A 27,083-nucleotide genomic window follows, 5' to 3' on the forward strand; every position below is an offset into this window, starting at 1 on the left:
TCATACTAGATTAGCGTAAATGCATGTTAATGCGTTCAAAACAAGAAAAAAATTGTTTCCGGGTATTAATCTCTTGAATCACGGCGCTGAATATTGACGCAAAAATATTTCGGGCATCGCGCGCCCTTCCCGCGTCACGTGTAGGCATCTCGCATCTCTGATTGGTTGTTGCGTCTTAAGATGACTGAGCCGACGCGCGTTTAAACAATTTTTCTTTGTTCGATTTATCACACTTCACAGAGAATTGTCGCCAATGGCTACTTCTTTTTGTTGCAATATATAATACTTCACGGAGAATTGTCACCTATGGCTTCTTGTTTTTGTTGTTATTGGAGTTTTGCTCACTAACTTTCTCACCTCCGTTGCACAGATCCCCTCTCCAGTGCAGAGGTTGGTCTCCTGCAGGAGTTCCTGCCCCTGAACATGAATAGTGATGCAGCAGCCTTCAGGCAGGTCGTCTGTAACAACATGAGGAAACTCATGGTCAGACTCAGGGATGGCAGGTGGGACTGCACAAAACTTAATCTATATACCATTGATATATATCCACTGGGTTACATGTATTGAAAATAAGCATATTTGAAAGATCTCTGGTACAACACCCATTGGATGCATCTTTGGATGCAGTCTTTTAGGGTGATTGGCAGAATTATGTTGCTTGTTATAAAATGTTACACTAAGACTTAGTAATAAACAGAAGATACATTGAATATCACTGCACGTAGGCTTGAAGTAGTATTAGCTACTGTGCTGCATGGGACTCATTGTCTACTACTACTACTAGTCTTGTTTGTCTACTTTTGTGCAAACTGAACTTTGTATATTGTCATTTCATGATGCTTTTAAGATTGATATTGTTAAATTGACTTTGTCTCCACTGCCACAGCTGGACTTTACTGAAGAAGATTCTGAAGACAAAGGCAACCGCCTCTAACAATGAAACAAAAACCCAGTTGATGCAGATCATAGGTACTGAAACAGCACTCAAGTACATGTGACTTGCTTCTTATGAACCAAGTCGTTAACTTTATCTTATGCATCTAAACAACTGCTTTCGAAGCTTCTTAGTGTTTCTTATAAACCACAGACCGGCATGTACATGTATGGGTGTAAACATTGTCTGAATGTTGCTGATATCTTCTGCAGGGTTTGTGGATTGGCTTGTTGACCTGTGTGTGATGTCCACCTTCCCTGGTGCCTGCTACCAGAGGAGAAAAACAGGTAAAATTTTAAACAGTCACTCACTCACTATCCGGTTTATCGTCTGTTGTTCCCTGTCTTCCGAGGGTTAGACATGCTTGCACTCTGTGTGTGCTGTGTAATGTGCCGCGTAATGATCTATCATGTGTTCGGTATTTTCTAACCTCCAGCTATATACTAGTGACATCTTTGTTTTGTTTGTTTATAATTAATAAGATCATGTCCATTACTTGCAGCACTGGAACTGCTGTGGATTGTGTATGACCACCTGACTTCTGATTGGGGAAATGAGCCCAAGACATCTGGTAAAGTCTTCTTGTCATCTTGCCAGCCTTCCCTAGCCTGTACAAGCCTTTTATAAATGTCATTATGATCAATTCTTCCAGACATTGTGCTGGCAGAGACAGATCACTCTGTCCGCCATTTCCCTTAGAGATGCCATACAAATGAGAAAGCAATATCTGACTTTGACTGATAGTGCTGTAGTTTCGCTATTGGACTTCCTCTCTGAAACACGTCTTTACCCAAGCACTCTACTTGCCCTTTTCTTTATTTCAACATTAACCATGCTGCATTGAGTACAGGGAAGTCAGGTATGTTTTGGTGAAAGCATCAGTGCTGATTTTCTATTCCCGTGGCAACCTAATGCAGTACAAGCATATTGCATTCAGACTGATAATAACCAAAGACTTCTTCATCTCTTCTAGCAAACTATCAAACTCTCTTAAACTGGGCCAGAGCACAAGGAAGCTGGGATTTCTTTGCAGAGAGGTAAGTATCAATTTTAAAGATTGTGAAACATCCCCTTTCCCCATTCTGTTCTACCGTAACACAGTCTGGTGTGAATTTTTCATTGCTCGTTATGTATCGTTTCTTAGGAATGCAGCTGCCTTGCTGAACTGCATGGAAGATGGATCAACTGAGGTTTGTTTTTAGTTATCCCTTTTTTCTTTAGACAGAACCAAAACCTTTGTCTAGCAATGGTCGATAGTGTTACAGTAAATATTGAGATCTGCAGACATCTTAGAATGACACTTTTACATCAATGAAGGTTAGACATGCAGGTAATGAGATATTTAAGTAACAGTTACTCAAGCAACTGGACATATTTGGAAAATGGTCAGATGTTTTGGATAGCATCCACTACCTTTCAGTCTCTGAAATGTCTGACCATTTTCTAAACCAATCCAATTGCTTGAGTTAAACTGTTACCTTGGCATTTTTAGTTTTACAACATTTTAGATTGAGTCTAAGCAGTACATTAATTTTTATTGATAATTTTCCCCATTTTCTGTATCTGCAGGTGCGTGAGCTGGCTTACCACCTCCTGCTCACATCCTTCCCCACCCCCTGGTGCTGGTGGGGCCTGGGGGAGGGGGAGACAGGGGACAGGCTGTTCAGTCATGCCAGGCAGCTGCTCCACAGCCCTAAGGCTCAGGAGTGTGAGGCCGGGGCACTCATCATCAAACTTATCTTCAACAAGTAAGGATATGGCTAGTTCTTCTTACAAATGCACCTGCACCTGGAGGTGGGCTCTGAGAACAATTCATTCAGCATGCTTAAGGCTGCAATAAGGTTTACAGTATTAAAGGTTACTCATGCTACATGGTTGTGTACATGTTTATTATAATAAGTAAATCTACATTTTGTGCATGGCCTTTTTTGTAGTATTGGGCCAATTAACATCTAACCTTCATTGACGTATTAGGCCAATTAATCATTAGCTGTGCTCTTTGCTTTTTATCCCTTTCAGACTCTCCATACAGAGGGGACTGGATGTTTTTGGTGAGAGCGTTTCTGACTCAGGCAGTGCCCCTGTCAGGTTTATCCAGGGATTGCTGGGCCTCCTACAGGAGCAACACACGACGGCCACCTCCAACCTGCTGCAGGCTGCCAGACAGGCTCCCATGCATGGTATACACACTCTCTATTCAGGACACAAGCATCTCTAGTCTCAAGAATGTGCATGATATCAAAACTTGAATGCAAGGATCCTAGACATCATAGCGCACATAGCATAAAGCTTGGTGTTTGTTTCATTATACGACGAACAGAGAACAAACTTAAAGGTCCCTCTCCCATCTCAAGCCCTGTTGTTGTTTTATTCTCATACTTTGCATCAAATTATTTAAAAAATTGGCAAAGGATACAAAATCTGAAAAGAAATATAATTATAGTTTTTGACTTTTGAATAATAGAGAGCTCCTTTATAATTTGTGCAATAGGTACAAAGATTTCCTACATGTACTTGGTATGCTACTGGACAGGTATACCTACATGTATAAGTATGATAAACTAGCAATGGTGTAAAACTTAAGATTAAAACTTAAGACTTGAGATGAAAGTTTCTTAACTTGATTATCTGGTCTCTTGTCAGGTTCCGTTGCTTGAAGATGAACATCAGGAAGAAGTTAGCATATCTACTTACTTTGAAGGTTTGATCCTTTCAACAGGTGTTCTGCTGGCACTGAGACAGTGCCTGTCCTCACCTGCCCTCTGGGTACAGCACAGGTCTGAGGATGTGGGACAGCTGAGGTGCCAGGTCAGTGACCTTGTGACAGCTGTGGAGGCTGTTCTGAGTCTGGTACTCAAGGCTCTAGCAGGGGTCAAGGGTCAGGAGGAAGAGGAAGGTGAGGAAAACTGACAGTAAAGAGTTGTTGATGCCTCGATATTTACAAATGCCATTCTGATGTTCCTGAAGCTCCATTAAAATTAATTCATTTGCTTTACACGGTAATTGCATGGGTGCTTGAATACACGGTGTCCAACCTGTAACTTGAACTGTGTGTCAGATAAGACAGTCAATGCCACAAGATAGATCAATGAAATATATCAAAATTTGTTGAAACACATACATGTTGTTTGGGGAAACATGTTGCTTAGATGTTATATTACTGGTAAGTTGAAGTACTCCAAGCCAGTTTTATCAACCCTTTCAGTGTCAGAGCCTACTAGCACATGATGTGAGAGTCAGACAACATGTCCTGTGTTGTTGCAGACTCTGAGGTTTCCCCGTCCTTTGCTGACATGGGCGAGGCCATCAGCAGTATCATCTGTGAGAGCGGAGACCAGGAGGGGGGGCAGGACGACATCGCACTGACGCCTGAACATGAGCTGGTGCTGGCCTGCTGCTGGCTCAATATCAAGGTTGGCACATTTTCTGCTGATAGCATTGATGATATGATGGTTGATAATTTTGATAGTTTGTCTGCTTCAGGTCCTTCTATGTTAGGACTCAAACCTACAGCCTTGTGTTGCTGTATGATGGTGACATACTCATTTTACTGTCCCTTTCTATATTAGTAGATATGAATTAGACAATCCAACTGTCTGTTTACATGTAGATGTCTTTTTCTACATGATGTCTGGCCCAATGTATGAAAAATCAATCAATTTCTGGTTAATCACTTTGTGACTTATCTGTCTACAGTAACTCATGAATCCTTGTAATTGTTGTTTCTAGGAGGCAGGCCTTCTGCTGGGTCAGCTGGTGGACAGTGTACTACAGAATGACTGTGAACTGTTGACTCCTGAACAAGTGCAATTCATAGGCAGGATGTACGTTAGGATCCTCACACAGTGTAGGCACAGGGTAATCAGACCAATTATTTACAATCATGTATTTCATCCCTGCTTATCCATGTGTCATTACTGTAACGATTTATCACTACACTTTAAAATGAAGATATATTTTATTATATTTATTATGCTTCCCCTCTAGGGTGCAATAGAGAGTTGCAACATTGGATTCCTGATGGTTTGTAAAAGGCTGCTAAGCCATTCTGATGCACAATTGGCAGCCATACCTGCACAAATACTGGATCAGGTAAGAACGTATTCCTTTTCAGACAAAGTGAACGTATTCCTTTTCAGACAAAGTTGTTTATGAATGTCATAGTCACAGATGTTTATACCTAATGTAATTATGTATTATACCAATTACTCATTAATACAATGTATTATCAGATTTCTGACTTCTTCTGTTATGATATTCAATAGTGTCTTCTTTTAAATACATGTACTTTATAGCTCATCAACCAACAAGTCCATCTCATTCCAGGTGCTGGATGTTATCTCGGGGAATAGAAGTACATCAAACATTACCCGCCGTAGTGCAGGGCTCCCCCTGCTGGTTCAGGCCATTACTGCATCTGAGCCCAGGGGAAATTACAGACCGCTCCTGAGAAGAGCTGTGCAGGTTCTGCTGACCACTGCACAACTGCCCTTGTCTCAGGATGAGGACCACACTGTCGACATTCCTCAGGTATCTCTATCTGTGTCTGTGTAGCCAGTATAACCGCCCTTCAGCGTAACACACCACCGGGTAATGTTACAGAAAATAACTTCAAAATCTGTAGCTGCAGACATTTGAAAAATCAAGAAACTAGGGATTTCATCCAAATGAATGTATTGAAAAATGGTATTCTTAGCAGGGAATGAAACAAAAGTTGTTGGTAAATCCTGGGTATGTTTAAACTTCTTCCTTCTTTTGTGAAATTAGATTATAGAAATAGCATCATAATAGAAGCTTTCTTGATACAACAAAAAGTACTGCTTTAGTAACAATAACAACTTTAAATTTCCGTTAAGTCAACTACAAACTGCAAAATAGAAATATAAGATTTTAAAAAATAAGTAAATTCATGTGTAATCAAGATTATTTTGTCCCCACCATGACTTCCAGGTACATGCGCTGAATGTCCTGAGAGCGCTGTTTTCTGACTCGACCCTGGGGGCGGCCATGTTGGGCCACATCTCTGACGCCGTCATCCTGGCCATCAGTGGGTTCTCCTCACCTGTCTGGGCCATCAGGAACGCAGCCATGCAGCTATATGGTTAGCATTGTATACAATGTACATGTAGTTACCGGTATTGACACATTTTGATATTTGATAAGTGTTTGTAGATGTATATTGGGCATGAAACTGCTGAAAAAAAGTTTTCTAACTCTTATCCTGCTGGCATGTTTACGCAATATTTTCAAATGATTTGATGTCTTAACCAGGTCATAGACCCTTGACTTTTTTTGCCATGTGGTTGCGTAGTTACTTCTGCATTCGTTACGTTTTGCTGCAGTGTGATGTATTGAATGAGAAATACCCCCAAATTGTACAGGGTGCTATTTACATGTAGATGGTACTGTATGTGCAACCCATATACATGTATATATGGGATCCGCAAGACAAGGGTTTTTTAAACAATACACAATAAAATTGACAGACCATAAAGGAAAATGACCCAAAAAAATTCTTAAACTTTTTACCTGAGGAAAAAATAAATTGCACCAACATTTTTACAATCTTCCACAATCCTTCCTCAGGCTGTCCTGTCCTTTAGAACCTCAGGAAGCGACATCAATTATATAAGTGATTTGTAGGAAGTAGTAACAGCCTCTGCTTTGATTTTACATTGTACTTGTTTATGATAACTTATCACTATACGTCATGATCACTTCAAAGTAGCATCAAAACAAGAGTCATTACCTAGCAGTCCCCTGTCTCCCAAGATTTGTTATGACAACAGGAATGTTTTCCTTTCAAGTTAGACAATATGGCCCTAAGGATGACACTGAATCTCTCTCCAGGTGTGAAATTGGACAGCACATCGGGTTTATCTTCATGGTGCAGGTAGCAGGTTTTACTGCTAGGTTAGCAGACTTGTCACTGTCACTGTATTATTTTGTGTTGTCAGTTTTAGTTCATCCTCAGTGCAGACAATCCTATCTAATCCTAACATACATGTCTCAGGGGCATGATTCCTCATGTACATGTATGTTCATCAGTGGTGTTTTAAATGCTACAATAAAGAAAAAAAAATAGTCATGAAAAAGTACATAATTATTATATAGGTCGTAGCTACTATGTCATGGAAGGATGACAGACCTTGTAAAGGCTTCATCATGTTGATGTTAAAGCGTTTAGAATCTATTGGAGTATTGAAATGAGCCATAATTGTCATTGATCCAATATGGTCTGTGGCTCTAGTGTAAAATTAATGTATTATAAATGGAATGTAACAATGGAAGCGGTACTGATGATTGCTTTGTAGAGTCCTATGAAGCTATGGTAAAGGGGCATTGCCCTTCTTTGGTCTGGGTTCTTGTGTAGGCTCTAGTATTAAAAACAGTTTTTTCGAGCTTCTAGGAGTAATGAAACAGACTCATCATTCAAATATTTTCAACACTCAAATTGCTCAACTTCTTGCCACCTGGAATTCAGTTAATTGGCAAAAATGGGACATGAATCAGGTGTGTTCAGCCCCATGGGGAAAGGTCAATGTACGAAGTGCTGAAACGTCTAAACCAGAGGATCATATATTTTCTAAGAAGCATGAAATCAATTTTATGACTTGCTACAGGCTCTGAAAATGTCTGAAAATGCACAGCTTGCCACTTCAAACTGGGTCACGGTGGTCCACAGTAAATCAGACGTAGTAACAGTGTGTGGGTCTGAATACCAGTGAATAATTGGACAAAATCCACCCTTAATAAGATCCACGTCCCAGGGGCCTTAGTGCCCTTATTGTAAGGTGTAAAAACAGTCTGGGTGATAATGTCAGTGGCGGTCACATGGTGGCACAACGTCCCCGAGGTATTTCTATCTCTGTCTGACTGACTGCAGGTGTCAGAGAGGAACACGACACACTGATTGGATTAGAGGAAACTGGGTTACCTGTGCAGCGTGTACATGTATGTCTGTTATGGTTCAAAGGCATTGCATACTAGCTAAGTTAGTGATATTGTATTCAAAGCGGGTTCTAGCATAGTTAGTTCTAGCAGTCCAGCTTGTATGAAACATAGTCTATCAAAATTAATGTGTGTACCTGACGCTTTGCCAGAGACTTTAAACCGTTTATTCAAGAGTACATGTAGCTCAAATCAGCCTGTAGTGTAGGCTACTTTTCATTGAGGTCATGAGGGAAGACAAAATTAACAATGATACTGTTTACAAGTTTACATGTACATGAGTTTAAGTCCTAATAAATCATCCATACACATCCCTATAGTAAGTCCTATAATCTTGAGAGATATTAGAATTTAGATGAACAGAATATTCTAAAATATGTTTCAATCTTACTCAATACAGTACACTATATCCTCGAGAACGCATCAAGAATGTCTGGTTATGTATTGCCTTCCACAGGCACTCTCTTGATCAGGATGCTGGGGCCCAAACGTGTGAGAGACGAGCACTCAGCAGAGAACACCATCACAGCTCGAGAGTTCTTCACGCGCTGGCCAGGCCTGCGACTGTTCTTACTGCAGCAGCTGACGGAGGCGGTGGGGAGGCAGGGGGAGGGGAGGTTCTACCTGCACCCCGGGCTGCAGCCGGTACTCATCCTCCTGTCCAAACTGGGCCCAGGGATAGAGGACGTGGAACACAGGTGAATGGCTGGGGTGGGATCTCTTTGTCAATAAGAGATGGTTGTCAGGAATTGTAAAAAACTTTGTAACAAATACAGTCATGATTCTGGTACGCATTTGACACAATTTTGGAAAAGATTAGTAGCTTAGAATCAATAAGGAATTAGTTTGACACATCTATATGTAAGCTGCAAATCAGTTTCTCATTGCTGCTGTTGTCCTGTTACTGAGAAATGAACATGACAAATTGAAAAGGATGTTCACTTGGTAGTATGAACAGACTTTACATGTGCATGCACTGAAAAGGTGGCAGACAACTAGACACAAGCTAAGAAATGTCCTCTGAATATTTTCCAACTGTTCCAGGAAGCTGCTGTCCCAATTTGTGAGTCCTGTGATGGCCCAGGCCAGCAGCCCCCTGCTGTCCGTCCGCGTGCTGTGTGCACGTGCGCTGGTGCCTCTGGTGAGCGTGCAGACACAGGTGCAGGTGATGTGTGGCATCCTGGAGAAGATGGCAGCTGCACCTGGGGAACAGGTGCAACAGAACGGCCTGCATGGAGCCATCCTGCAGGTGATGCACCTGCTGCAACAATGGAAAGATACCACAAGGTAAGAATGAACTGGTATTCTATAGCCTGGGTGCCAGTCTAGTTGGTTTGTGCAGATCCTGGGTATCCTATACTTCCCCATTACAGTATACAGGAGACCCTGCATAAACTAACAAGAACAGCATCCAGAATTATATGTACATGTATAACACCAGTAGTTGGCTAATGAAGTGGTTAAACAACTTTCATGTTTTCAGAGTGTTTTTTTAATGTGTTCAAAGTACCCAAACAACTTTCACAAACTGAGTCACAAGACACATCTCAGGTTCCTGTTTTTCATATAAATACATCGTATTTCCAGGAAAGACTACCTCCAGGAGAGCAGAGGTATCCTGCAGGCCATCCTGGCCAGGTCCTGGGTGGCCACGTCCTCCAACCCCTGCCCCGTCACCCGGACAGACTACCTGAAACTGCTCCTGTCTGCTGCCCAGTCGTGTGACACCTGTGTGGAGAGAGACAGGGTGTTACTGACACTGAAGGATGAGGTCTCCACCGTGACATCAAATGTGGATTCCAGCTGTCAGGTCAGTGGTTGTCATGGATTTTGCAGAACTGAAGATGTCGGCTTTCAATGTTGTGCTGTCCATCTCGTGGGGTGCAATTGTGCCAGGCATCTGGGGTTTAGCTGGTTTAACATTTTGCTCTACATGTTGAATGGTCTGCCATTTCCTGACCTTCATTTGAGCTGAATTGTACTGAGATGTGATTTTACATGATATTGTACAGAAATACATTGTATATGTAGCCCAGGACTGGGACCTCCTGGCTGTATCAGATTTTGCATTGTGATTGTTGAAAAGAAACAGGAAAATCCTTGTCTCTATATTGTACACAGCATATTATATTTGATTGTGTATATCCTGGCTAGGTACAATGTACATGTAAGTCTCCTCTTCCCTGCAGCCAGTGGCCAGCGAGCTGCTGCTAAAAACTGCAGCATCAGTTTCACTCCAGCTTCTGACGCTGAACTCTGTCCCCGCGGAGACCCATCAGCAGCTGACTGGCTCCCTCCTGCTGTCTGCCTGTGTGGACGTGAGGAGAGCGACCCTCCTGCACATCCAGGACCTGACGTCACGGGAGGACCTGGCCGCGTGGCTGTGGATCCTGGTAAGTCTCCCCTCATCAGGGGCTTGTTACAGATAAGCGCCACTGCCATCATTCAGGATTTAAGTCTGGTTTGGAGTGTTGGCTGACGGCTGATGTGGGATTCATTATTAGATGTAACTAGGTCAGAGTTTTCAAAGCCAAGAAATTTCAAGCCTTTTAAACATTGGTAACCAAGAGAATGAAACAACAAGACCTCAGGTAGAAGTGTCTGTTGTTGGTCAGACTCTCTTGCTGGGTTTTAAAGCATTTTTTTGAGAAAAATGACTGATTCTTGCAGAAGCAATGTTGTAATTTGTTGCATTTGTCATTTTGGATGGTGGCAACCCTGTGTGAGTTTGGTGTACCTCCAGGCATGAAGACATAAAAGATCCTAACACAGTTTTGAAGGACAGTGTGAGGGGCCCTGTGTGTTTGGCTAAAAGTGCAAGTTGTTGCTAAGATGCATTGCGCTACTACCCCTTCACCTTAGTTCACTGTGCACTAGTAGCTAAATTGAAAAGCATTTTGAGGCAATATATTCAGATCAGGTGTCATCTCATTTGCATGTTCTTGGCAGTGTTTCTGGTACTTTATGTCACAAAAGGTGTATATGTATTGTATTGTTCCTGTTGACAGTAGTGCTTTACACTGCAGTACAACAAATGGTTAAATGTTTGGTTGAGTTGAGGAAGAATCAGTTTGAAAAATAGCGGCTTCAGGAAACAAAGGCAGCGGGCACTTGGCCAAGAACATTGGTACAGACCTGAGATAAACATTAATACCATGATCTGGATTTCTGGAATGTCTGGCACCAGCTGGCTACAAGAGGCTTCTTGAGAAACCCCACAGGAGAAGTCAAGCAGATTTATCTAGACTGACCAGGGATTGTGTTGTTCTTTTTGTCAAAGTCATTGAATGGGGTTCAAGGAGGGACAGTAGAATTTAGAAAGGTAAACATCTTTATATCTAGAGTACTGTAACTTCATTTACTTTTGAGGTGGACATTATACATTGATTTCTATATCTGGGTCCGAAAATACTTTTATTTCACAGGTTGCTCACTGTGCAGCCTAAGCCAAAAGCTACATGTATATGTCGGTTGTCCATTAACATTTCAGGTTGCTGTCAACACCGACCACCTGAAAAGGTATCGCTTACATGCATGGCCGTGGTGGGACACACTTTATTTCAGAAGCCATAAGCTGGGCAGCTGTAAACTTTAGAAAGGTTGCTTTGAATGAAAAAAATGATTACTTGCATGTTGGGCAATCTGGCATCTCCAATAAGTCTCACACAGAAAATAAGACCAGTGCAGTGAAAGTGCAAGATTGAGTGTTTTGAGCCCTGCATATGCATAGCATTATTATAGTACATACACATGAAATATCCTAACAGGTAAAAGACAATTGTGGAGATATGAAAATTGGAGCTTATTTGCATATTTTTAGTTGAAAAGGCCATGTGTAGACTTCCATGCTTCCTGTACAAAATGATGACATTGTATTATGTTGTAGCTGCCATATACAGGGTATTCAGTCTGTTATGTCATTTTGACAGAGTGTTGCCTGCTAGTCATTGACTTACATGTACCTTGATTCCTGGGCTCGTAGCTGTCACTTACAGATAACAACAGACACAAGGGGTTTTACCAGCTATCAGTAATGGTAATCTAATCAGGTCCTTACCTAATGACTTCATTCTCTGGTGAGCAAACCTCCCATAGACCCGCTATTCATACAGAAATGTCACGTTAGCATGCTAGACCTGGATGGCAGAGATATCTTACACATCTAGGCTGGGAAAGGTGAAGGTTCAATATCATAGCCTTTTTTAGGCTTTCTGACGGCAGTGGATTCTTAAAATTCATATTGTGAATATCATATTAACATTCATATGATGGTCAGGCAAGGGACCTGTCTTGTTGAAGTTACATGTGTACCTGAAGGCATTTGCAAAATTATAGATTTAGGTCAATAAGGTAATCGTATATGATAGTCTCCTTCAAGCAAGGAATTTTATAAGTTAACATTGATTGCCAAAGGACCTAATTTGGATCATTGCAATAAGTAAAGATGAATGGAGGCAACAGTATTGCCTATAAATCACCAGATTGCAAACTACCTGAGGACTAGTGTGTGTCAGAGACAAGGAGGTTGACCCACATATAGCACTGTTTATTGCAATGTACCATTGTGCATAATGGAGAAAAAATGACATGCCCAAATCCCCCTTTCCAATAGATGAATTCTACTTTATCATGAGAGATGAATATTCAGCCGATCATGCTCTGTCATGTAATGCATCCCATGTGTAACTGCCTATCTATGGTCAAATAGCCCCTCTTGAAAAAATGTAGCTGTGTACCCACATGGGACATTTTATGGCCAGTGCCTCTTTTTTAACTCAATCAACAGTCAATGAATAGGCTTGTTGGATTTGCTGGGAGTGGAATGAAACCCCCATTACTTCATTCTTTAAGCCTCATTAAGGCCATACCAATTTGAAGAGTTGTTTCTTACCTAAAAACTATTTAGAATTAACTGTTTGTCTGGCTTATGCATTGCACTTCAACTGGAACAGTTGCAAATACTGCTAAGTACTATTTTGTGGAAATCTGCCAACACTGTTTTAGATTTACAGTTATCAATATAAACAAATGAAGTCAATTCATTTTTTGTATAATGCACAATGTACATGGTAGTTCTACAGTCTATAATTGTTTTCTGGAGTTCTTCTAAGGCCATGTTGATTTGATTATATGGATGACATCCTCCTGGAACCCCAAAGCTGATGCGCGCGTGCGAATAAAAAAAAAGTTTTGCCAAAAAAAAAGTTGTTTTCATTATGAAATCTACGTGGTTTTGAAGGTTTAACAAATGGCACAGAATATGGTTTGGTGAATAATCTAATCTTTAAGTTCATTTCTTTACAATTTCGTCTTTTTTCATTTGATTTTGGCATTCTACGACATTGGTATAGTTTTTATTTTTTATTTTTTGTAACTTACGGCATATTTTTGCTCATTTTGCAACCGTTTTGTACGATTTACAGTATGGTTTAAAACTTTTTTTTTTTGGAAACGGCCGAAAATTCATGCGCGCGTGGATGTCATCCATATAATCAAATCAACATGGCCTAATATCAAAATTAAAAGTAATATAGACTGAAATGTAAGTTTTGACAACTCAAGCTAAACTTCTAGCCTGAACTTTCGATTAGTTCTGACATGCTATTTGTTTGATGGGTCCAAATTGGACTTCATGTGGTCAGGAATCATGATGTAACATTACAAGCCAAGATCAGACGGAGTTACCACAGAAGAAAGGATTCTTGGCGAACATCCCAGAAAGTAATCTGGCTCGTACCGGGCAGATGTTATCAAGCATTCCAACAGACACATTTTCGTGTAGTTACATGTACGTTACAGACTATAACTGACGCATTAAAGTACTGTAATAATGAAATCATTTCACAATGGTAGAGCAAGGTTAAACTTTATTTCAACTCATTTCCCAGCCACCTGACCAGCACTCTCCGTTATTAGGCTGTGATCACCAGTAAATTTTGACATTCCCAATCGTCTCTGATACAACTAAAAAAAGTCATGCATGCCATTTCCTAAGTTCTACTATTCCTAAAGTTTTTAGGCTATAAATTTTACCAGTACCAGTAACAAACTTTATGGTGAACATGGTGATACAATATATGTGGTGTGGTTTCAGCTGTGAAACACGCTAAACTGAAAAAAATACTGTCACACATGTATATCTTACCGGTATGTTTTGTACCCTTTACAAAGAAACTGCAATTGGAGATTTGCAGGTGTTTAGAGACTAACAAATTGTAATTTCCCTTGCATTTGCAGCCGATACTACAACAGCAGTTGGAAAAGGAGACCGACCTTTTGTGCTTGGAGCTCTGCCTGGACAACTTTGTGGTGTTTCATACGTCCAGACAAGAGTTACCACCCTGCACGACTTTCCCCACTTCTCTGTGGACTGTGGTTATGCAGTTTGCACAGGGACATAAGGGAACATCAGTCTGTGCCAAAGCCCTTCCTGTGTTAGCCATTGGTTTACATCAACTTCTGCATTCTAAGGCACACAGCAGGTAAATGAAATATCTATTCTTCATACAACTTTGCTAGTCGTTGTCAGGGGCTGACTAGGCTCCTAGGGGCTTGATCAGTGGGAAGGCTGGTAAAAGCGTCGTTTAGCCAAGCTCCAACTTTACAGATATGAATTGTCTGAATAGTGTTCAATTGGTATTTACCATCATTTCTGATGGTTATCTAAACAATGGCAAACTTTACCACCAACCACTTACTTTCACCAAGAGTAAGCACAATTTCCTCTCATTCCTTTATTCCATAACTGGATGCATCAATTTGGGAGATGAATAAGATAGATTTTGGCCTGTATGTTCTAATTCTTCTTCTTCCGTTAATGTCCATCGGCCGAATTGTCGGCCATTATTGACATGATTAACGGGTCAGAGGTCACCGTTGGGGGGTGTCTAGTCGATGTTTGACAACTGCGAGACAAATGCAGACAGGGAGTTTGACTGTATAACCTCCTCGGGTAGGGAGTTCCAGTCGCGTATGGTGCGGGGAAGGAATGAGTACTGTCGGTAGTTTGTACGACATGGGAGTTGTTGGTACTGTTGGCTGTGGCCTCTGCGGCGTCTAGTGCTGTTACCAGGAAGGAGCTTCAAGGCTTCACAGCTTACACATGCTAGGCCCTGCGTGATCTTGTACAGCATGGTAAGTCTGTTGTTGCGGCGACGATTCTGGAGGATGGGCCACTGAAGCTGCGCTAGCATGGCAGAGACACTGGAGGTGTTCCTGTAACGATGGAGAACAAATCGCGCAGCCCTCCGCTGGACTTTCTCTAGCTTGTTTATGTTCTGGTTTGAGTGCAAAGCGCCCTTCATGCAAAGTGCCCTTAAATTTAATCAGAAGGATCAATTCATTTGATATTTCGTACTGCTGGTTTCTCAAGAAGACTAGTGGACCATTCTGTAACTTAAAACTTTCCTGATAGAGTTTCAGAAATGTATGATGATCTCCATGTCCTGTATGAGGTTATGTAGCAGAATATGTATCTTCTTACATGATGGATGAGAAAGTCATTTTCCAGTGATTTTCAACTTATTGGCTTCTATTTTCCACTGATGGAGGTCTTACTATCAACTCATACAATCACAGGATATTGTATCATAGTCTGTAACATAACCTTGTACATGTTTAATCATAAAAATTTGCTGTCCTGGAAAATTTAGCCTGTAAAATAAAATTTTACACGATAAGATGTTGTGGATCACAGAAGAGTTGTACATGTATGTTGGAAAATGGTAAATTACAAAATTGCAGATTCCAATATCTCAGTTAACATGTTACATTTCTCATCCACCAAAGCTCTATACATGTTTTTATGGAGTCATTCAGGGTCAAGCTGCTTGCAGGTCTGTGCAGAAATCATGCAGACTCAAAATCTATTTGTGTAATGGGTGCCATTAGCCCCTCCAGCCTACAATGGGAAATTGCAATGGCATAACATTACATTTAGGTTATCACCCTGGGCTAGGTAGGTGTTATATTCATAATGTCCTATTTAGGGCCTTGTATGATCCATCAGTTACACAGGGCACATAGAAGGCGTGGAATTTAAGTATTGGCATTGTCGCCCTAAAAGTACTTGACTGTATGTATAACCCAGTTTGTGGTCAGTATTGCCCCTGATCAAGTAATGAGATTTATCCACAGTCACAGCTGCAGTGGTGCTCCTTCATTTCTTTCATCCAGCTTCAATGGCCCTTTGAAGGTTTCTTCAAGCAGCCGATTTCATTTTGATAAAATAGGCACAGATTCTGGTCTTTGTGGAAAAAAGGAGGCAACAAAACTCAACCGGTCCTTTGAGCCCAAATCCTATTTACTTATTAAAGGTAAATCATTCTTTGCCAGTCTGCCGCCGACCATTCAGGGAAAATTGGAATGAAAGCAACAGGTCAAGTCTCTGGGTCAGGCAGAGGCACATCACTGTAGGCATTTGGTTTGTCTCAGAAAAGGATATCTTCATGCAGACTGTGCAGATTCCCAGTGGGAACGGCATCCAATTTAGCACCCTGTCGCTAAGTATTCTTACCTGTAAAGGGAGAAGGAAATTGAAATAGCATATCTGGATTATATTGATTTTCATAGAATTTTATGCAAACCACGCACCATTTCAGCCACAATGGCTGACATTGTGTGGTCACTTAATGTCATCATCGTTAGCAATTATTTTGCAATTAACTTCTTGAATTAAAAAATTTGTTGAGGTAGGCCCATCTCATGATCCAGAAGAGGAACGGCTAACAAAGTTAATGTTTTAGCCCTTGCACTGGCATTCTTGACATGCTATGATGCATGAACAAGTTGTATCTTCTAACCAGGGGGCATGTGGTAATGCAGAAATGAAAGGGAGATGAAATCTGGCTTACCTTATACAGGAACCTGGATTGATTTTATTACAAATCATCGGAGCCATCTGTTGCTCTATATATACATGATGGATCACCTGCAGGAGACTGGCGGCTTATTATGAAGTAATTACAAACCGCACCCTGTGTCGGGGAGAGAAAATTAGCCCGAACAGGAATTGGTAATTACTTCCCAATGTAATGATTTACTCGTAATTACATTAGCATGGCTGTGGCACTTGATTCCTCCAATGCAGTAGAAGATTCACTCCCATTCAAAAATGAGTTCATGAGCTAGTGTATTAAGTTCGCATTTTGCAGGATTAAGTAGATGACAGCTGCAAGTTTGATAGATTTATATGTGAGAATGTGAGAGTTAGAAGCAATTTTTGGCAGGGATAAGTTGATAAAACTATACTTTTAATTAAAATGATCATATCTAAGTACATGTAAGTAAGTTTAATTTATATCTTTACTTTCTGAAAATGACTCAGGTACAATAAGCCGTGTAGTTGTCATTACCTAGTCCCATTTAAACATGTAAGACTCATACAGTAATGATCTGTTCCCTGATCTGTACAAAGCATTCTAAGACTCACCTTGTCTAAGAGAGTTTTACAGGTTGATGTATGTTCATTGTATGTAAAGCCCCTGTCACACACATATATAGCCGAATATAGCCTCCTAAACACTGCCAAACTCCCCCCACCCATGGTTAGGAGTAGGTCGGGAGCAAGGTTGGTTGTTATTGCTTGGTGTTTGGCGAGGTCAGCTATTGTTCGGCTGAACCAGCTGAATATTTTGAAATGTTGGAAGCATTCAGGTGTGGACTAGAGGTTTGAACATGCTTGGCTGGGGTTAGGGAGTTGCTCAGCAATGTTTGGGGCGTGTCAAGGGGTCAAATTTGACTCAAATTTAACTCAAATTCCATTTGATCCATATAGAAAAGCAGGCGTGGCCTAAATCTGGTCAAACTACTCATGAACTTCAGCCAACCTTGGTTGATAGGTGGTTGGGAGAAGGTTCTGAATGTGTGACAGTGGCCAGGTTTTCTCCGTGGTGCTGAAACAACGGTGTCTTGTCTGTCTACCAAAAGTGGTCACATAGACCAAGTGGTCCTTATCAGAGGTGGTCAGTTGTACATTTTTGACTGTATTGTGATACTGTGTATGTCCTAGCAGAGAGGAGCTGCAGAAGTGGTCCCAGCTGATGGAGGCATACAGCCACCCCCTCCAGCCGGAGCCCCTCAGGGTGGGGGTGGGCAGGGCACTGCAGCAGGTGGGGGTGGGGGTGATGGAGAGGATTGCTCAGGAGCAGCAGGAGGAGGACATGGAGGTTGTACTCAGGTACATTTACCAGTCATGCATTGTTTCTTTCATTCATACATTCTCTAGACCAGTGTTCAAGCCGGCCTGAAATTCTTTCTACATCATCTCAATTTATTTGACGTGACATAATGTCACATATGTACTTCCATGTTTGCATGCAAATTTTTGTCCATCAAATTCAAAGATGACGGATTTGGCAAAAGTTTTGGAAAGACAAGTTTGATCACACCTTGATACTTGTGTATTATTACAGAACTGTTAAATAACAGAAGGGACTAGTGCAGGTGACTCAATACCACAGCAAGTGAAGTAGCTAGTGCTGCAAGTTGTGGGTGATTAGTTAGTGGAGAAAGTCAGATTACATTTACAATACAACCTTGTAGGTAGTTCTCCTGTTATTGAATCATTTTCCGTGAGATAATCAGCTCAGGTGTATCGTTATATAGTTTCTCATTTTCTCACCCTGTCCCTTGAGTACGGAGCTGTTCAGCTGACTGTGTTTGATTCCATCTCCAGGTTGACTCGGGCGACGTTAGCCCTGCTGCAGGACGAGGTGCGGGAGCCCAGGACACAGGCGACATCATTTGCTGCTCTCCTTCCCAGGACACCCTCAGTTGTCCAGGTATGCCGTCACTGATTGTGATAAAAAGTAATGGATACTACTTGAAACATCTGACAGCTTTCAACCCCTTTCCAGTCTTCTTGTGTATCTTATTACCTGGATGTCTAACCTTCATCAATGTATGTACTATCGGCTCATGCTATTAACATGTAGTAATCCTTCATCCCTTCATCAGTTCCTACTTTGCAAAGAGTTGGAAATATGTCAATCAGCACTTCTATCTATGATTACAATGTTATTATTTCAGAACAAAAATTTGAACTGGTGCCAATGTTTCGACAGTCTGTCAGTTGTCTTCCTCAGGGCATAATATTGAAGTGCAGTAAACTAGCAATCTACAAGTACATTTGCATAGGTCATTAGCATAAGACTGCTGGAGCAAGACAGTAGACAGGTTGTGGAAATGTTGACCATTTTAGGCACTAGTTCAAATGTTGGGTGTGATATTAGAACATAGTGCTACAGAATGAAATTATTTACAAATCTAAGAAATTCTCTCTCACATTGGTCAAGAGCTACATTTGTAGTTCCTTTTAAACTGCAGTTGTTGATTGTTTTTCTTGATTTCATGTGCTAGCATGTACATGTAACCTTGGATTATCTTAAGGAAGAATGCTACTTGCATGGTGCTGCATTCTCATAGAGAGCTTTCCATAATCGCAATTATATGAAGGTCTGATGCTGTATTGCTGCCCTCCAAGATTTTGTAGTTTTCATTAAGTTTGAAGGTTGAATTTCCTCAACTCACCATATCTGATGCAGTCAAAAGCTTAGTCCAAGGTGACTTCAAGGATTTCAGTAACACTGCAGTGAAATGCTCGACTCTCACCAATATGAGTTGGCTTTCTTTTTCATTTGGGATACAATGTATGACGACCCACTTTGCCTCGGGGTTAATGCAGAGAATAGATACTGGCCCCGTTGACTCTTCCTCTTGAACAATCAGGGAAGTTTTATATTACTTTTACTACTTCTATTACTTTTACTATGACTGTTTTTACTACCACTAATTTCCTCTCTATATAACTATAATCGCTGGAGGAACTTTCCATTTTAGATATCATATTTCAGCACATAATGATAAATTGTTATCACTAATGCCCTAAGACATGTATATAAAAAAAAGTAGTGGCATTTGACTGTTGCTGACATTTGCAATAAACAACTGCTGATTGGACATAATTCTCATAATAATTATTGTATTGAGTGCATAATCCATTACATTGATGAAAAGGGATGTCAGCATGTGCCAAAGTTATGACATGCTAATAGAGAAATTCAAATCAATATAATTATTCTAAAATCATATGTGAATAAATAATAAAAAATAAAATGTGAATTGAAAAGAGAAAAATTGATGATTTTTATATTAATTTGATTCTCCTCTATTGTTCTTGGCAATATGGTAAAATAGAAGTGTCAGATAAGCACCAATAAAGGTTGAACATTTCCACTGGTTTAGAAGTTGCCTTACGTATATACTACTGCATACACATTATTTTGAAAAAGGTGAACAGAACGTCTGATCAAATCAGTCATTGATAATCATGAGTGGGTGTTACCAGCTCTTTTCCCATCTGTCTGAACTCCCTGGGATGATTGAATATTTCCCATGCCTTTGTTTTGATATTGCATGTAGTATTTTTCAGCACAGGAAGTTGGAATCATGCATCTTTTTTCTAGTCTACTACGGGATCACTGCAAGCTGTTATGGGATTATAGGATTTTAAACTCAATCCTGGTCTGAAAGATTCATGTGGCTGGAGATTTACCTTGCTCTTCTGGACACTTCTTTAGTGGTAATTGGTTCTTGCAGTGGGATTTGTCCCTTGATGAACCAGCAAGTGCTTTCTGCAACTTTGGGCATCACTGCAAAGGTGGCATGTCAAGATAAGGAAGCACAAAAACTGTTCAGGGCAGTTTTATAAACTTTGACTGAAAGGTCAAATGGTGTTCCTGATGTGTCTTTAGTCTGTAACAGATACTGAAGCTCCCATGGAAAATTGTTCTCTTTGAATATTATGCATTATGCTTTTTTTTATTTTCAAATCAAAGATATAAAAAAAGATTGAAATACATTCGTCAAGACAAGACAAAATGGTGTCGTACTCAAGTTGTGCAACTTCTATCCATCCAGCAGTTTTTTTAAACCACATTCAAATGATACAAATACCACAATTTGAGTCTCACACTTAAACTCTCTCATGTTGTACCTTTCAGTACCCAAACATCCACACCACAGCTGCAATCAGGGTAAGCACTGTGCATCAACAGTCTCTTGTATTCGTTGTGTAACACTGCAGAATACAATGCCATACTTGTTTGTTTCATAGCATTTTCCATGTCAATGGCATTCCTGTTTCATATGGAAGTAATATGTACATGTACAAACTAAACAATTATATACTTACATTGTCATGCAGTGTTGGTATGAGGGTTATTATTATGTTACATTATTGCTTCTGCTATTGGGCAAATAAATGAATAAACAAACAAACAACAAACACACCCCATCCCCAGGTCCTGCTTGCCTACCTGGTGGACAGGTTCTGGTGGTCTCCATCCGTGTGGAGGTACTTCCTCACCACCCTGTACCCTGATGACCCCATCTCCACCATCTCCCAGCATGCCTGCACGGGCTCCACCCACCTGTTTGAGCAGGAGGAGGTCAACGTGTATGCAGAGGTCATCACCATGGCAAAGCTCATCAAGGACAGCTTCAGGGTGAGGAAACATCAGAAGAAAAGGATAATTTTCATTTATTGTATAAAGATATTTATTTATAATCAGAGTTATTTGGTGGTTTACTATACCTAACTGCTGGTTACATACTGCACATTGCATGAAAAACATTCTCAAAGCATACCAAAACATACCCATCAACTCACTCAATGCATGGGAATCGATTATCCAACGCTACAGACAAGACCTTTTCATGCTGTGCAGTAGTTAAAGGTCACAGTCATCATGACCTACAGGCTTGTGTCTTTCAACACAGAGATAAGTGCCTAGTTTCAGAATATCTCCTTTTCTGTTTTTTTTTTAATGTATAATGGGGCTTTGTTTACTGTTCAACAGGTATTTTCTGCTCTTTTCTGTCCTAGCCAGGTTAGAAATTTTGCTCCACTAATCGAACTCTAATCCCTCAATAGCTGTAGAACAGTAACAGTTCAATACTGTTCCTTAGTGCACTGTAGTCTCTCTGATATTTGAGGAAGGCATGGCTAGATTTGACAAATGTCAGACTTTATTGAAGCTCCCTGTGAGAAATGGACTGCGGTGTGCTATGTCCCACTGTGTCATTTCATCTTTTCCTCTTGTGACTTAGCCACAGTACTCGGTCAACATTAAATGACTGCTCATTACTGCAGAATGCTGGTTCTCATTTCAATTGCAAGAAGCATCATTACAGCTTTGGGGTCAGAGAGAGAGTTCCGTGAACCACTTCAGTTCTTACAACATCATCCTTCAAAGATAGGCAGACATTGCAGGGAGAGATTGCTTAACCTCCAGGCATCCTATTTTCTGACTTAGCCGATAACCTGTTCTGTATTACATACTGCAGTTCAAGTGCCGCAGTTTTCCATCACAATTTGTACGAGCCCACACGGGCGTGATACACATGGCCCGGGGCAAGGTTACTGACAGGTTGGATGGAGGGAAGGATTAGGAGTGGGGCTATTTGCCTGGACGGTGTTGTTAAGTGGAAGCTTCAAAACATCATCTCGTTACACGAAGAGTGACAGTCAGGCGACAGGTTTTCAGATATCTTCCTCAGGACGTAGCCTGTACAGTGCTGCTCTAACCTGTCATTTATTTCTGAGAACATCCATCAGCCAAGGATGGATAAACTGTTCCATTACGACCACCAGTAGATATGGCCACCACTTTGTAGTGGGTCTGGTGATCGCTTTTGATAGATTCTCCACTTATCTTCACATTTGGTCATTTTTGCGGAGAATTATTGGGGGAGGGGGGCAGTTACGTATTACTCGATACGTTCCAGGCACGTAGTGGCTTTCTCTATTTTGGGAAATCACTCAGAGTCACAACCATGAATTGCTCGGTCTGGAACATGCCTAACTTCCCAGCAAGTCCCAATGTCATGAGTCCATTTGGGAGATTTTGTCAAGACTAGACATATTATGTCATGACTAGACATATTCAGAAAGCTGTAACTGATTCTTATAGTCCCTGACCAGCATGTTGATAAAAGTTTCAGCAATATGAGTGTGTTTTTGTTTTTCTTCCCACCATTCTGTCTTGATTTGTGGATTTTTTGTCTTACTTGTTGGTATTCTATCCCCAGAACCTTGTCATTAAGCAAAGTCAGGAGAATTCTGCACCTGCCTGGGACATTAACTACTTCACATGTGCCATCAAGGAAGTCAGGGAGAAACTGTCTCTCATTGTCCCTCAGGTAGAAAAGGAAAGACATGCAGGTAGGTAGACAAATTTACACACATCCTCCATTACTTGTAGAACATGGAGAAATATATCTGTCAGGAAACAATGTCCCCTTATGGGACCTTGTCCAGTATTATTATAATAGTCAGGAGGAGTTATACATCATTTTTTGGAGGGTCTCAGATCCTGTAAAGAGTTCATCTGTAACATGAAATTGTAGCAAATGATAAAAGTAATCCCGTCCTCTTAACAGGCATAAGCATGGGTTTGATGAAATAGGGGAATGAGATCTCAGGCAGGGAGGACACTGCTTCTGTAGTCTTTGACATGAAGTTGTTTCTGTCCAACTCAGGTTTACTGGGAGTGACAGGGTACAGCAAGCCCCTGGCAGCACTCTTCTGCTACCTCCTGTATGTGGACTGTCTCTTCTTTCAAATACGTCATTGTCAACTTCCCAATGAGTCTGACATGGTGGAAGAACAGGTACAAGACATCAAGTGCCACCTGTTTCAACTGCAGAAGGTACTACCTAGCACAGAAATGCTTATGATATGAAAGTTTATTATATTCAAGAGATCATTCTTTGGGGAAATTTAGTGCATCTCTTGAGCATAATGCTAGGCCTGTCATGTTTTACAAATCAGTGATGACTTTCCCTCCCCAGAAACAACCTACATGTACTTCAAGTACCCCTGGTATAACAGTAATGGTATAGTTGGTCCAAAGCCAACATCAAATTCTACAGAGATCCTACGTCTTCCCATGTTAACTTCTTTCCCCTTACACACTACAGGGTATTCCTGCTTAACATCCATGTTGCTCTCTTGCTATCTAAACCATTTTTGCTGTGGATACAAGCTTTTAGAAAAAGGGTAACAAGAAGTGTTTCCATTAAAATCATTCCTGAAAATCCCCCCTATTCAGCTGTCGCTTGGAAGGGTCGCCGTGTAAGGCAGTGTACAAATGATGGGATTTTGTGCTCCACCTCGGTAGGCAAATTCTATTTCTGAAGAATTTGCTTCAAAGCTTTCCGTAAATCCTGCCTCCTCCGCTCAGGAAGGGATTGGAAATACCGCTCAGGGCCATTCCTGTGTTTGTCCCTTGATTTATGGACTGTAGAAAAAGAACCAAATCCAGGATGACAGATGTAATCCATGAAGGCTGAATCTGAATTGGTCAACTGGAGTAACCGGCCTTCAGGGTAACACACTAGCTAGATAACGTTTAACACTCTTGTAGACATGCTGCTCACATTTCATCGTGGTATTACTTTACTCCTGCACCGAAGTCCCAAAGCCTGTGTGTACACATGACTGTAGCTGATTTGACAGAGGCTACAGAGCCTCAGTGTTAAAGATGTGTTTGTATTCTTACACACAAAACTATAACATCCTAATAGAGAAGTATAACTGCAAATTTAAAGGTTGGAGGATGCCAGATGCATGTACAGCAACAGCTTGAACCATGGGGATGCCATTATCTTTGCACAGTTACAGGCCCAACTGTTATGGGTAGTGGCCATGGTAAACCAAAAGTGGGTCCACAGCTGCAAGAACAAATGTTTCCCGAGTCATATCTAACCTTGCAGAGGATTTTGTGGATACATCATGTACATAATGGATGTTAAATGGAGCCCTGGTGCTTGTATGGTTTGCACTAACCACTACTAAGGCCAGGGCAGGTTTTTGCAGTAATGGCTGATGCCCATTAGTCATTAGTGATAATTTCAGTCCAGAGCAGACTCTTTGCAGAGCTGTGCTGCCCTGTAAGCTCAAAGGGAAGGGACTTTCACACAAGGATGTAAAGATGATGAATGCATTCACATTATGGTCAACTTCTGAGACGACAAAGACTGCTGTGAGCTATCAGCAATCCCTGTCCATAATACTAATGTTCTGCATAATGCATTTTGCCAGCACAAGTCTTTGTAGCCATGTACAGGGTTGCTGTGTTACATAGGAAATGGACTTGGTCCGAGCCCCTGTCCTGTCTTTGGTCCTTCTATACTTATCCATTAGTGGTGTGCATAAGCTTGCTGCTAGTCTTCCTGGGTTCCATGCAATGATACAATATGTATTATACTTACAGATATAATTACAGTTTACATGTGTATACAAAATACTGCAACATCAGTAATACTAGTACTGAACACAGGAAGAACAAAACTTCAGCCAGTATGTACAGCAATAGCGTAAAACAAGGCGCAATTCTTGTTTCGCGCCTTGTTTTGATTCTGAAAATCCATTAGCAGTCCCTCACGAACTCAACTAATGGAGAAAGGAGCATGAAAACTATATTGAAGGGAATGATGAATGAAATACCCTAAGGCTCAAAAAAGTTTGATCAAAAAGTTATTATCTAAGAAGAAAATGCTTGAAGTCATAACCAAACTCAGAATGAAAGATGCATAAGGCAGGGGGAGATTTACAATTTATTATTGCAGTTTTGCAATGATAAAACTGCAGCTGGAAAACGGCAAAGTTATAGAAATAAGTGCTTTCCAACTCTCAGACCTGATACCCATATATTCTATACCCATATATCCTGTACCCAATCAGTAGAGCTGTGAGAAATGCATAAGGCCTGGCAGTAACACTAACATCCTGGTTCTCTGTTCACAGGTGCCTGCCCTGCATCCAATCCTACATGCTGTCCTCAGCCCTACTGGTCTGTTCTCCCTACAACTGGATCTAGGGACTGCAAACGTATCAACAAAACAGACTAGTCATGTGTCTTGATGTGATGTTGTAGATAGGAACAAGTAATGACTTCACGTATCCTGGTGTTTTATTAATGTCGGCTCACATAATGGAGAGGTACACATAGTAATGAAGACTAACCATGAGCCTCGTAACAGCCAACTTGTTGCTCAGGATATAATGAGCAAGCTGTTGCTGGTGTAGAGAACAAATACTGCTTCACAGAGACTCCACAATCTACTGTAAGCCTGAATGATAATCTCAAGCACTGGCAAAGAGGGACAGGTTCTCAGCTGAAGTGTCAGTTGTTCTGTCTGAACTGAGACATGGACCAAATGTACATGTACATGTATGCATTTAAACTTTTTACTTCATAAAGCCAAGAATTATTAGAGCCATACTGTGCAATTTTACCTGGTTAGAATATTTTTACTTGCAAAATGGAAAATTTTAGTAATAAAAGTTATCTTTTAATGTCTTTTGTGGTCCACACTGTAGAACATATACTCTTCTGAGCAACAATTTTGTATTGTATGGTTTGGAATATTGTACAATACAGTACTGGTGTCCATCCAGTTAAGAAAAGGAACTATGTAGAAGACGCTCCTTTGGTTGACAGATCTTTGCCTTTTTGTTCACCCTGACCCCACTCTATCAACCAGTCTTGTGAGGTTGCATTTAAACACACAATGTCCTTAAAGTTTAAATGTCGACTCTTTCTGACCTGTTCCTAGTTTCCATCATGTTATAACAGGCTCCCCATTGACTCCACGGGTACTAGAGCGGCTCTAATGTGTTACATGTTACATGGCCTGTGACAGTTACTACCACATTGTCCCGACATGGTGATCTATGATGTCTGCATGGCAGCTACAGATATTTCAGCACCATGGAAAGAGCCACATGCTCTTAGAGTGTAGTCTACAGGGTTGACCTCGCGGTTCCACTTATACCGTAACCAGTAAAAAGGTGCGGGGCCCTCTTTATGGAGAAGCTCACGTTACACAGATTTATGCACGACACAATGCTGCATTTCCTGCCACGATTTCACCGGACTTTTCGTAGGTCCTTTTTGTTGTGGACGAGACCATTCGGGCGTCCCATGGCGGAAACATTAGAGCACGCCATGTGCTTCGTTAATGAGGGCCTACATGGGGTTCACTGAATAACCTCTCTAGACAAATTAGCTAACCATTCTTGCTATAATTGATGTGGATGACCTAATCATGATATCCAAACATATATGAAAATCGTGCCATCATTTGACCGTTGTGAAATCTAATCCTAGAAACACCAAAACCCAAGAACGTG

The 27,083-nt window shown here is 41.0% G+C and overlaps 1 protein-coding gene across 2 annotated transcripts in view; it reads left to right on the forward strand.

Annotated features, from left to right (window-relative positions):
- The window catches only part of LOC109472291 (thyroid adenoma-associated protein homolog), a 35,618-nt gene extending 9,311 nt beyond the window's left edge, over positions 1–26,307 (forward strand). The window contains exons 16-41 of one of the 2 annotated variants that reach the window (XM_019771966.1): positions 371–503; positions 887–969; positions 1,147–1,221; positions 1,437–1,505; positions 1,908–1,971; positions 2,079–2,124; positions 2,504–2,682; positions 2,954–3,114; positions 3,654–3,830; positions 4,199–4,347; positions 4,664–4,792; positions 4,922–5,026; positions 5,261–5,464; positions 5,885–6,035; positions 8,343–8,583; positions 8,930–9,172; positions 9,473–9,695; positions 10,075–10,278; positions 14,123–14,367; positions 17,895–18,062; positions 18,561–18,666; positions 20,887–20,919; positions 21,187–21,390; positions 22,976–23,108; positions 23,426–23,595; positions 25,695–26,307. In XM_019771966.1, the coding sequence (XP_019627525.1) occupies positions 371–503; positions 887–969; positions 1,147–1,221; positions 1,437–1,505; positions 1,908–1,971; positions 2,079–2,124; positions 2,504–2,682; positions 2,954–3,114; positions 3,654–3,830; positions 4,199–4,347; positions 4,664–4,792; positions 4,922–5,026; positions 5,261–5,464; positions 5,885–6,035; positions 8,343–8,583; positions 8,930–9,172; positions 9,473–9,695; positions 10,075–10,278; positions 14,123–14,367; positions 17,895–18,062; positions 18,561–18,666; positions 20,887–20,919; positions 21,187–21,390; positions 22,976–23,108; positions 23,426–23,595; positions 25,695–25,811 (3,812 nt within the window). In that variant the 3' untranslated portion in view covers positions 25,812–26,307. The remainder of the gene's footprint in view (positions 1–370; positions 504–886; positions 970–1,146; positions 1,222–1,436; positions 1,506–1,907; positions 1,972–2,078; positions 2,125–2,503; positions 2,683–2,953; positions 3,115–3,653; positions 3,831–4,198; positions 4,348–4,663; positions 4,793–4,921; positions 5,027–5,260; positions 5,465–5,884; positions 6,036–8,342; positions 8,584–8,929; positions 9,173–9,472; positions 9,696–10,074; positions 10,279–14,122; positions 14,368–17,894; positions 18,063–18,560; positions 18,667–20,886; positions 20,920–21,186; positions 21,391–22,975; positions 23,109–23,425; positions 23,596–25,694) is intronic. The other variant, XM_019771967.1, reaches the window with a different exon arrangement.
- Positions 26,308–27,083: the final 776 nt, after the last annotated feature.

The sequence above is a fragment of the Branchiostoma belcheri genome, unplaced genomic scaffold (assembly GCF_001625305.1).
Source record: "Branchiostoma belcheri isolate BF01 breed outbred unplaced genomic scaffold, Haploidv18h27 scaffold27, whole genome shotgun sequence".
In the NCBI taxonomy this organism is placed as follows: Eukaryota; Metazoa; Chordata; class Leptocardii; order Amphioxiformes; family Branchiostomatidae; genus Branchiostoma; species Branchiostoma belcheri.